This window comes from Zeugodacus cucurbitae, chromosome 3 (genome assembly GCF_028554725.1).
Source record: "Zeugodacus cucurbitae isolate PBARC_wt_2022May chromosome 3, idZeuCucr1.2, whole genome shotgun sequence".
Lineage (NCBI taxonomy): Eukaryota > Metazoa > Arthropoda > Insecta > Diptera > Tephritidae > Zeugodacus > Zeugodacus cucurbitae.
In genome coordinates, this window is record NC_071668.1 from 58,171,499 (window position 1) to 58,184,838 (window position 13,340).

Consider the following 13,340-nt stretch of genomic DNA (forward strand, 5'->3'; position numbering starts at 1 on the left):
CTTATTTTAAAATTATTTTCAAGAAATCCTTTTTCAAAAATTGTTAAGGTGTACCGTTTTCCAAGGGAATTTTTTTTTTTAATTTTTTCAATAATAATGTTTTTAATATTTTTAGGAATAATTTTGAAAAAAAGAAAATCAAGATTTTTTAAAATTCTGTTCAAGAATACTTATTTTAAATTATTTTCAAGGAACCCTGTTTCAAAAATATTTAAAGAATACTGTTTTCAAAAATTATTTTATTTTAGGAAAATATTTTTTTAGAAAATAATCTGGAAAATTTGAAATTCAGATATAAAATTTTCAAAAAATTTCCAAAAAATTCCCAAAAAATATATTTTCCTGTCTAATAAACGAAACCAAAATTTCTCTCTTTACAGCCGTGAGAAAATCTCACCACAATTCTCCATACGTGATATGACGGCGATGTTCGAGTCACGCTCGCAAAATTCTTAATACGAGTAAATGTATTTTGAAAATATATTGGAAGCTGCAAAAATGTTTGTATTTATACACAGAAATAAAGCATAACTGTACAATTGCACTACATATTAGCAGCAAGTGGACAGACAGAAGACTTACACTACCACATTACATATACATACATGCATGTAGTGAAGCATACAAGAATAAAATGGCATTTTATGCTTATAAATATAAATAAAAAGTATATATACAAACAAAACTTAATAAATATAAATATATATATATATATATATATGTATACGTGTGCATATGTATATTGTGGGAAATAATAATTGTAAAATAAAACAAAATAAAATAATTGTATTTTTACATTATGACTAATGCAGCAAAAAATGTGTAAAACAAAAAACATACACGTGTAAAATTTACAGTTAAATACATAAAAAAAAATAAAACATTTATAACACATTTCTTTCTAGCCAAATTTACGATGACAAAGCTACAAAATTAAATTAACCTAAAAATTTAAATGAAAAAAAATTAAGAAAATTTTCGAAACCTATAAAAAAACAAAATATTTGCTATATTATAAATATTATAAATATAAAACTTGACATTTACTATGTACTAAATTAATATAAAACATTGTATGCAATTTTTTTTAAATTCTAATTAATTGAAATTTTTGTTTTACAACTATTTAACTAAGAAACATGAAATACAATTTTATGAAAAAAAGAACAACAAAAACTTTAAATAAATTTAATTTATAACTATTAAAAACTTGTGTATGTATGTTTATTATATGATTTGAAACAATTATTGTTTTTTATTTTTTTTTTAATATGCTAACTATTAAAATTATATCCAAAGAAACCAATAAGACATTGAATGATGATGATAAGAAATTAATGCATTTTGTGTAAAAGTAGGCAATAATGCGCTGGTGTGGCAATGTAAGAATTGTATGCAGTTTAAATGAAGATAATGAGACATAGTAGGCATTATGATATATACATACATACATAATATATACTATATACATAATTATTAGTTGTGTTAAATTATTTTTAAAATATGGAAATTAAGTTAAGCATTAATTTTACTTTTTTTTATATATGTAAAAATGCAAAATGCAAAATGTGTAATGAATGCTTGCAAAAAAAAAGAAAATAAAATAAAAAATATAAATATATAATGTGCAACAAAAATTGTAATTTAAGTTTTGAAAGTGAACATTTTTGCGAATTTGAATTATAAATAAATATAAATTATATAAGTATGAAAGTCTACTGAGCAACTGGTGTTTACTGTAGTTACGCGCATATGAGTATAAATAAATAATAAAAACATACATATATACAAATACAAAAAATATGAGTTAGAAACACTTACCCGTTTACATTGAAATAATATTTTCGAGCTGAAAAAGAAATTTAAAAAATTATAAATAAATTATTATATTAAAAAAAAAAAGAAAAATTCTACTCAATAATGTGTGTTTTTGCAAATTCGATTGGCGCTATGGTGAAAAATTTTGCGATCAAAATATAAAAAGGTTAACAAAAAAAAAAAAAAAATTTTAATTTAAAATTTTTTTTTAATTTAAAATTTTTTTTTAATTTAAAATTTTTTTTTTTAATAAAAAAATCAAATTTTTTTTTTAATAAAAAAATTAAAATTTTAATATTTATTTTTTTTTTTTACACATTCAAACTAAATTACTTCTCTTTTTCTCATATAAAATTGAGTTATATATTTTTTTAATTAAAAAAACACCACTCCTAAATATAATAAGTGAAAACTTGTCAAAAGAAGAAAGAAAGGCAATTTTCAAGAAAGAAAATACTAAAATGCAAGGGAGCACTGGAATATCCATACAATATATTGAACAAATTGATCTCTGAATGAATCACTGACACAAGGAAAAATCTTTGAAATTAAATATTTACGAAAATTCTCTAAAATTTTTCAAAAAGTGATCTGAAAATTTTCATTTAATCATTTTCGGTAACTAAAAGAAAAAATATAATTTTTTTTTAATTCGAAATAATTTGATAAAAAAGATTTTTTTTTTTTTGCATAAAAATACTACTCACAGGCGCCAACTATTACCCACAAGACAACCCCCGCATAAAAAAAAAACGCAGCGCAAACTGCTTAGAAACACACCACTACAGTGCATTACAAAGGTATGCATATAATTTTATAAATAAAATTAAAATATGAAATATTATATATGAGTTGCATTTACGCAAAAAATTTAAGCTTAAAAGGAATATAAAATATAGAAATGCAGACATATACATGCATACATATGTATGTTGTATTTGTATTATGTATGACTTCTGTTAAGACACTTAACGTTACGGCCTGCTGTTAAGACACTTATTTTGTAAGTTATTTCTCTTTTTATTTTCTTGCTATTTCAATTGATTTTGTTGTTAATAATTGATGCGTTTGTATGTATAGCATTTTAATATACTATATTTATTTCTAAAAATCTAAAAAAATACGCCTATAACTAGACACACAATTACGTTGAAAGCGTTATGTAATAAGTTCACAAGTTTTTTGTATTTAATTTATTTTTAAGCTGACAATATCACAAAATATATGCTTACATACATATATAATACAGTTTTACACAAAAACAAATTGGCTTTTTATTTACTTGGTTAATAATTTGGTATTTTTGAATATTTTACATTCATTCGAGAAAGCGATTTTAATAGCAACAGCTGTTGTTGTTATTTTTGCAATGGTCGAAGGTATTTAGACCATTAGTATTTTGACTTGTAATACTAAACTGGATTGAATTTAGAACCCATTTGATAATCAACTCAAATAAGAAATATGGATTAGGGTGACACAGAACTTTCGAAATGAAAAACCGAAGGAATTCAAATTTTACAGAAAATTTGCATTTAGCACAATTTTATTTTGGATATTACTATTGACATTGACCGAAATTAATTCGTTGAATTCACGGCCCAACACTCGCTGAGCCTTAAAGGTTGTAGTATCAGACCTACAGCTGACATAATTACATATTGCAAAAGTGGGACCGTTAAGAAAAAGTTCTAAAATAATTGCAATTGTCCAAGATAGTGTCGAATCTATAAGATTCAGGTAATTTCGCCAGTATAAACCATGCAATAGTTTGGGTCCCAATCAAGCAACGAGTTTTTAACTACTAATATTTTCTACAAAAAAGAATATGAATTTATGATTAGTGCTAATGAAATGTCTGTACGTAATGGCAAGAGTTGAATGTAGGTTTGAATGATCATGAAATGGTTTATCTCTTTCGTTTCGTCGTCCAACTAGTTAAAATTCGTCAGAGTTGTTGTTGTGTTGTAGAATGACATTAGTGATACGTAATGGTTAGGTGATTAGATCCACCAATGGATCTAAATATTTTTTCTGAAAGTATATATTATACATCCAAACTCCAATGTGAGCCATAGGTTCTCCCAAGGTATCGCATTTGCGTCCTTCGTTCTTTTACTTTTACCATGTTCATTGCCCCTAATTCACAAAATTCAAGAGCGGTTAACTCTACGTTACGAGAAGTCCAAAATTCTGCTGAAAAACAAGATTGTATGTCCATAACAGATCCATAAACACTAGTTTCTGGACAAAGTGAACATACAGCCTTTATATCACATGAATTTAAAATATCACTACATTATTATTTAATATAGAAGGTATTGGTTTCAGATAGACTAAGAACCCTGATGTTATATGCATGGTTTTCCCCGATGACCTGCTGTAGCTTAACGACTGTATGAACATTTCAGTTTTCAAATCTTATTCTTGTTTTCAATGCACATTTCGTCAATATTTTATTGGCTCGATTCAAGTCTTTTAAGATGGACCTAAGATGATGACCTTCAGACCGACACTTGAGCAATAAAATTTCCTCTGTGCGTGTTTAGGGATCTCCAAGCCTTTAAGGGTAGTGGGTGAATTTGAATATTCACTTCACTTACTCATTAGAATCCTCCCATGAACCCTAAGCTTATTGCAGAAGTATCAGGAAGAAATATATATATATTTATAAACTTAATTAAAGAAATTCTTAAAGGGTTTGAGTTGGGCAGGATTTTCAAAAAATATTTTCTTTTTCATTTTCGTTAAGCGTAATATCTTAAAAAATATTCTCCGAAAATTGCGATTTTTCAATTTTTTCCCAACAATCTAGAAAAAAATTAATGAGGTGGCCATTTTGTTAATTTAAAAAAAAAAATTAATTTACACCTAAAATTAAAAAGGATTATCTATTTATTAAACCAATTTTTCTTATCCGATTTATTAATAGCAAAAAATGGCTGAAAATGCTAATTTTTACCCTTAACCCCTTAAATTACTTTTCTGGATTTTCTACTAACTTTATGGGGTATTCAATTAATAATAAATAAAATTAGAATTAGCCCCTAATTTAATAAATTATTTTAACTGAGTGAAAAGTGGTGTGTGCTTTCCCGCTTCGAGTTCGATAACCAAAAAAATTTTTAATTTTTGAGGTTAGAAAATAAGTATAGGCTCTATTTCAATACACGAATTTAAAAGCTTTTTAAAATATGCCTTCATTAAATTCCACTTTTTTAATGACTTTTTATCTTTATAATTTATGACCATATTTTCTAACAAAAAATTATTTTTTTTTTTATAAATAAAAATATACATTTGACTACTATAAAAAATCAGGCAGTAAACCGTTTTCACTACTAACTCATAAAAAGTTAAAGTGTTAAAATACTTAAATCCGATAGCTTTAAGAAACAAGCATTCCTGCAAACCGAATCTAAATAAATTTTAAAAGATCAAACAAAAATTAAATGAAATAAAATACCATAGAGTTTATTAAAAGAGCTTTAAAATACTAAAGTGTTCCGACAATTGACAAATTAACAGTAGAAAGAAAGAAAAAATGTATTCAAAAGTATAAGAAATCTTAACTAAACTACTGCGTTTTGAATTTTACCAACATTTCTTAAGAATTTGAAAATGATATAGAATTGATAAATGATGATAGTAGAAAACAATCAAATTTCATACATTTTGTACGTTTGATAGTGAATTGTAGGTATGTAGTAAACTAGTTGAGAATTTGCGATTGCTGACAGACTACGAGTAAAATATAGAAAATCAAACAAAAATTAAGAAAAAAATATTCAAAAAATATTAATAATAAATAATAATAAATGAGTAGAAATGAAAACCCATATTACCGAACCTTCATTTAAAATGATTGATTTAAAAACAAAAATTTATATTGAGAAATTTACAATTTTATATTACAAAAATAACAAATATACTACGAAAAAAAGAAATAAAAAATAAATAAATTAAAATTACTTTTAGCTAAAGAAATTACAGCAGACAAGTTTTAAGATATTGAAATTTCGTAGGCAATTTTGTATTGCGAACATTGCATAACGAGTAACGGCTTCCATATTCATATTATAAAATACATAATACATAGACACATTTTTTGAACACAGTATACAAAAAATAATATACAATAAATAAATGAAATAAATAAAAAAATAAAAGTTTAAACAGGTTGCATAAAAATATTAAATGCCAAATTCCTCGAAAAAAAGATATAACAAAAAAATTAAAATAAAGTTTTTACCAAATTAATGAAATTATAATTTTTGATAACTTAAAAATACAACAGCAAATTAATTGCTAATTACGCAGAATAACATAACACTACATTTATGAAAACATGAAAAGATTTACAGTTACCAATGTATAAATATTTGAAATTTCTTTGAACCAAATTAGACAGAGATTACAAAAAATCAACATAAAACTGTCGATGAATGTTGAATATTTTTTATTGAAACCGAGTTTATTTGTTTGTCTTCAGTACTTAAATTTTCTTTATATGCTCAAATAATAGAATGCCTTGAGTTTAGTAATGGGAATAAATGGGACAATTCAGGAAACTGTGAAGCGGTTAGACTAGCCAGACTAGGTACCAACTTACAACTAAAATCCGATAAATTAGGAATATACATGCCTCTGTCCACTATTAGATATTTAATCGACAAAAAGCCGCACATGCCCTTTATTGAAATTTAAGGGGTTATATACAGTTAGACGGCCGAAAAAAGTGAATTTTCCAGAATTTTTTCTGAGAAAACTTTTTAATTTATTGATCCAAAAATTTATACACATATTATGGTATCTTTTAACTGTATTTTAAGACTTAGTACTAATAAAAATATTTAGCTGATCTCCAGGAGCTCCTCTCAAAAAAGACGTTCTGCGGTGACCACTATATCTCGGAACTGGATCATCCGAAATTAAAAAACCAAACAGATTTCGTTAAAATAATGTTAAATCTAGTAATTAATCGAAGGAATAAGCAAAATAAAATTTTTTGACAAAATGGCGGTTTCTCAAAAAAAAAAAATCGATTCTTCACCGAAATTTCGGCCTTAAATTGTTTATAAAAAAAAATATTTATCGGAGAGAAAAAATCTTCGATTAAGTACTTAAAAATATATTTAAGAAGGTCGTGTTAAAATTTGAGACTAATCGGTCTAGCCGTTTTCGAGTAATGTTGGTCACCGACTTTGAAAACACCATTTTGAGAAAAACGCGTTTCAAGTTTGGACCTTGTACTTCCAAGCACTCTGAAACGCCTTTTCAAATTTTTCATTTGCTTGTAACTTTGAAAATATTCACCGGAACGATATGAAATTTCCTGTGTGTATTCTTAAATATATGTACATTAAGAAAATGAAATAAAAAAATCGATTTTTTGAAAATTCTAACTGTATATAACCCCTTAAAAGAAAGGACATAAGAACTCTAGTAGGAGTGTTAGCAGATCACTGTCTCATTGGTAGTTATTCCAATAGACTGTGGACATCATACAATGATTATTGTAGAAGCTGCCAAGAAATAGAACAGGGAGAGACTGTAGAACATCTGTGGATGTAAGGCTTTGCACACGATAAACGATTGGTAACGATTTTCATGACGGAGTCTCCGAAATTGCACTTATAAAACTTGCTAAATTGAATAACTTTATCAAGACCACATGATGGTTCTGAGTGGACCAGTGGAGTAGTCCCACTGAAGTCACAATCACTTTACATATGTACCATCCTATCATTTTTGGTTACCGAAAACTACCAGAGGGTTGGAACACCAGTTCAGTCTAACCAAAAAATGACGAAAACTGCATTTCTTTACCTATCCTAGAATTGAATTTGAGGTATACACTGGTCTATTGTGCAATAACCTAACTCTACCCAGATCTGTAACGTAACTCAGCAAATTCATTACATAATTCTCCCAATGTTCGATGAATAAATCATCTTTTGAGTTTAAATCAGAATCATCGTCTCTTTTGCAGTTGCAGATGAATGAAGAATGCACTTTATTACCTTTCGGAGACAGGTGGATCCTTAAACATCAACAAAATAGATTCTTACACAAGCCTACCCTGGATTTACCCAATGAATGTTATGATACGGATTGAATGTGAAGTATTGTCACATAACGGGTTTAAGATAAAATAATTTCAAAAAGAGTGAAGTGGAGTTATTTGGAAAACTTAAAATAAAAATCTTTAAGTTTTAATTTCACGATTTTTTTAAACAACGGTATTATGAAAAAAATGTTCATGAAAAATCAATAAAAATATAATTTTTTAGATTAAATTGTGTATTATATATAAATATGTGCACTTTGTAAATATTTTGTATCATATTATATGCATTAATTTTAAAAAGAAAAATCTCATTTTTTAAATGCTTTCATCAATACAAAAGATGAGCGGTTCGTAAATGTGGTAAAAAAACAAAAAAAAATAAATAAATAAATAAGAAATAATATTTTAATATGATTTAAGAAATTTGCCGAAAGATTACAAGCTTAGATTCCATTATTGTATGAGTTCTAAGAAATATGTTCTTTTAAAAAATGATTTTTAAAAATATTTAGTTATAAAAAAAATATTTATAAAGAAAAATTGGAATAGAGATAAGTATTTTCATGACATTAATTGGAAACAATCGCTTAAACGAGATGGAATTTTGAACGAACCTTCAACCAACTAGCCAGAAAAAGGAAGATTTAAAGAATGTCTTTTGTAAAAACATTCATTTTTTCAATCACTTTGTGGTCTAACAAATGTTGTATTTTTTTTTAATAATGATATGATAATTGTTTCACCGAAATATGCATTGAAATAACATACACAAGAATACGAAACTGACAAATATTTATCAAACAATAATAATAAAAAAATTTAAACATTTTTTAAAACAATTCAAAAACTTAACTATGAAAACTAAAACAAAAACTTTACTATAATGATTACAACATTTACATACTTACATACATAAATACATACTTAAAAGCATTATTACACTTATAGTTATTTACTGAATATAAAGTATTTACTACACTTAACACAAAAATCCAAATAAAAAATATATAAATTTGAACTAAAAAACATATTAAAAAAATTGAACGAAAAAGTAGAGGAAAAAATACAAAACTTTATAAAAAGAAATCATTAAATGGTTTGTGTGCCGAAAATAAAAAAAGTAAAGGGAGAAAATAAAGAAACAAAATGGTGTATACATACTATACTACATACTTACATATATACAAAATGAGCAACAATAAATGGCAAATAATACAAAATTTATAAAAAACAAAAATATAAAATATTATTACAATTATGATGTATTAAATTTATAATTGAAAACAAAAAACAAAAACAATTTGAATATTTAAATAAACGCATAACGGTATTTATTATATGAATATATACACAAAATATTTTGCGGCTTATTTATTTTTTGGAACATACCAAATAGTTTCATCATAAAACTGAACCATTTTAGATGCCTCTGTATCAAGAAACTCTTAGAGGGTTTGTTTAGTAAGCTCCAAGTGAGTTTTATTATCTAATGTTTCGAAACATCCCAATTCCAAGCTTCCAAATACCTGACGTCATATGACAATAATATTATTATTATTAATCGCTGGCTACCAGCTGAAAAGCAATGATCACAAGCTAATATCAGAAAGATGTCTCCAGGAATAGGGTTGATTTTGACTTCTAAGCTAAACTGAGCTATATTTTTCTTCCAATGAATGTCTCGAATTACAAGATCTTTAGAGCTGCACATTCACAGGTGTCTGACTTGATAGAAACTAATCTCAATTGCAATGGTATATCCGCCGATACCACGAAACTACATCTGATATAATAATTCTCAACATCCAGTTGTTCAGAGTTCCAGCACCAGTGCGAATGTATTCCAATAAATTCTAAAATAGGGTTTTTTAGAAGAAATCTGGAATAGGATCATTGATATTGTCTGTACATTAATGTCTCCTCTCTATTCGTCTAGAAAATGTTTCGTCGAAATAGGTTTCTTCGTAATCTTGTTTACTATTACGATGTTTCGCCGTGAGCGTCAGACGTCAGGTGTTTCAATGTTTACTTTATTCGATTGGACTAGGTTTAGTGGTTGTCTGTTCGCACCTAGGCTCGTACTGTGTACTGTGAGATTGCTTTAGTTCCCATCTTTAAATGACTGTTAGAATTTTATTAGTAGCCTTAGCATCGAAGAATTTAAAAATAATTCTTAAAATTACCGTGGTCGGTGTAGAGTTTGTACAGTATCTGTCAAAGATACCTTTGAAATGAAATTTCCATTTCTCCCGCTTATATTGGCGCTCAAACTGTTCCTTCAAGACAACCACTATTTCATGGCAGCGAAGACAGCAACCGGAAGGCCTTTGCCTTATGTGCGCTTAAAAAGCGTGGTAAAAGTAAAATGCCTTTAATCGAAGCTTATAAAGGGTGTTTTTTAGATAGTGATATGGCCAAGAATTTAGCTTTATTATAAAGATATCGGTTTGTCATTATGCTTTAAAAATGATTTCATCCAATTTTTGAACACCTTTTGCAGCAATTCCACCGCAGGTCGGCAACAAGTGTTGTTCAGGGATAAGTTTGCTCATTATGAAATGACAAACAAGTAACAGGTGTCGAAAAGACCAACTCCGAAAAAAGCATTCCCTCATTGAAAGCCACACGACTAAAACAACACCTGTTATTAGTTATATGGGCTATGGAAAGGTATAGATGCCAACGCCACCGCTTTAATCTACTTGCTTTTCTAAAATGATCTACTTATGACAGACAAGTTTTCAGCAATATTCTCAAAGATGAAAGATCATTGCAATTTTTTTTTTCTATATGTGTGTTACATATGTCGTTAAAGGGTTGAGCTCAGTACGTACGTCAGTCCGTTTAGTCATAAGGATGGTTCAATGGTTCAATAGTTCAAAGTGTCTTACATGAGAAGAGGTAGATAAGTTTAAATGTGTTCCAAGTGATGCTACATGCAATCTTAGCGCACATCGTCCTTCTCTGTCATTCAGTAGAATATTGTGGGTAGACGTTCTATCACCTACCACCTTTATGAACTGTATTACACTGGGATGGATTTTCTTGCTTACAATAGATTCGTAGACACCACACAGATTGCCTTCTTATCTTACTCCACTCGGTATCTCTTTTATCCTATTAATTTTTGTTATATTCCAGGTACATATTATTACCTTTAAACGCTGAGTATGTATGTGATTGGCGTTGCAACCGTTTAGCTGGTTATAGCCGAATCGACGATAGTGCGCCACTTCTCTCTCTTTCCTTCGCAGTTCGGCGCCAGTCGGAGATCCCAAGTGTAACCAGGTCACTCTCCACTTGGTCCCTCCAACGGATTGGAGGTCTTCCCTTCCTTGGCTTCCTCCGACGGGTACTGCATCAAACACTTTCAGAGCTGGAGTGTTTTCGTCCATTCGGACAACATGATCAAGGCAGCGTAGCCGCTATCTATTTATTCGCTGAACTATGTCAATGTCGTCGTATAACTCATACAGCTCATCGTTCCATCGTCTGCGGTATTCGCCGTTGCCAATGTTCTGGTTGACATAAATCTTGCGCAAAATTTTCCTCACGAAAACTCCTAGTGTCTCATCTGATTTTGACATCGTCCAAGCTTCTGCACTATAAAATAGGACGGGAATGATAAGTGACTTATAGAGTTTGATTTTGGTTCGTCGAGAGAGGGCTTTACTTTTTAATTGCCTACTCAGTCCAAAGTAGCAACTGTTGGCAAGAGTGATTCTGCGCTGGATTTCGAGACTGACACTGAGGTACTTTCTTAAAAAAGCAGAATTGGGCTGGTTCGGGCATATTCTGAGACATAATCAAAATACAACTACCCGGAATCCACAAGGAACCCAAAGGAAAGGTCAAAAACAGTTGGACTCAAAACAAGAGGCTATCACAAGTACGAAGGAAATGTAGAAATCTCATTGCATGTAATAGAAAACATTGATTTAACAAGACTGTTGCCTTGACTGTTAAATGTCTCCTGCAGAATCACAACTATGTCAATATTAGACACGAAATGTTGAAGCATTATCTCTAAGACCTCCGATTTTGCATCCACAACACAAGGTTCTCTATGACAACCCTAAATGTTTATCAGGATTTATAAGTTATAATTTTTGTTTATTGAAAAATTCTAAATTAGTAAAATATTGCCAACAAATCCGCTATACGCACAGCATGAGTAATTTACTATTAATTTTACAATAACAAAAACATACTTATATTAATTGGCCAGGAAAAAAATTGTCACGCAGTGTTGCCATATGTTGAATGGGCGGAAATGTTGCTGAAGCTGCCAATAAGCTGGCAAATTAAATAATAACAGTCATAGCAACAAACAGCGCAACAGTGCAACGAACACAACAACAATGATAACAAACAGCGCAGGATATGCAAAAAAACGTAAAATTAAAAAAGTCACATGCAGCATAATAACAAATTTGTATAAGAACGATAATAATAACAACAACACCAACAGCAAGTGCCAACAATTGACAATAACAGCGAAACGGCTAAGCAATAAAGAAGTGACATCAAAGTCACGTGAGAATATTAATTTGATTAAATTGCCACAGAAACACAGCGTGAGACATGACGAACTGCCAAAACAACAACAACAATGAGAAACGAAAAAACACAGAGAACAGCATTTATGCGCCTTTTAACCCTGCAAAGCGCTGTGGCGATAACAAAAAAGTAAGAGGGGGGAAAAACAATAATATCTCAATCAGTTGTTAACACACCAGCTACTTAATATTTGATGCGAAAGCGCATATATATTTACATACATACATATGTACATACATGCATATCTTCTGCCGTTCTGTGGGCCACTTCAACCTAATGTCATAACGCCGATCCTCGCTGCGAACAAACCTTTACTCCTTTTCATGACTGCGCCGCACGACAAGCTCATCCCTTCCCACTTTTCGGCTGAGAGTGGCGTGAACGCGTGAATGCGTATAATGTCAACATACGAATTTCCTTAACTCCCCTTATGTTGTTGTTGCTGTAGTTGTTGTGCTGATGAAAATACCCTTGGCATTGCAGCATTGCTCCTGCACTCGGCTGTAATCGTGATTTCTCACCGTCTCCAGCTGATAGCGCACGTGTCTGCAATTAATTTGACATAAACATTTTGCCATCGTCATCGTCATCGCCATCACCATCATCTTCGTCTTCATCAAGTTTATTATCGTGCCGTCTCGAAGTCGTCAACATCGTCAGTAATGTCATCAGCATTGTCAAGTGTGCCCACTCGAGGTGCGCGAGTACTCAAATGTGGTTGTTTGTGAAAATATTAAATTTGGTAAATATGCAGATACTCTGAGTTGGTTAGTTTGATAAGGAACGGCGTAACGGTGCAGTACGACTTCAAGCTAGTGAAGAGAGCACTCTTTGTTAGTTCAATTTCGTTGACACAATTAGGTTAGGTTTCATGGAGAGGTAAGCTTCGGGC

At 29.5% G+C, this 13,340-nt stretch overlaps 1 protein-coding gene across 5 annotated transcripts in view; it reads left to right on the top strand.

Annotated features, from left to right (window-relative positions):
- LOC105219268 (GTPase-activating protein CdGAPr) overlaps positions 1 to 3,082 on the top strand; it is a 179,135-nt gene extending 176,053 nt beyond the window's left edge. For all 5 annotated transcript variants that reach the window (XM_054228247.1, XM_054228245.1, XM_054228246.1 and 2 more), the window contains one exon: positions 381 to 3,082. In XM_054228247.1, the coding sequence (XP_054084222.1) occupies positions 381 to 456 (76 nt within the window). In that variant the 3' untranslated portion in view covers positions 457 to 3,082. The remainder of the gene's footprint in view (positions 1 to 380) is intronic.
- The last annotated feature ends 10,258 nt before the right edge of the window (positions 3,083 to 13,340 follow it).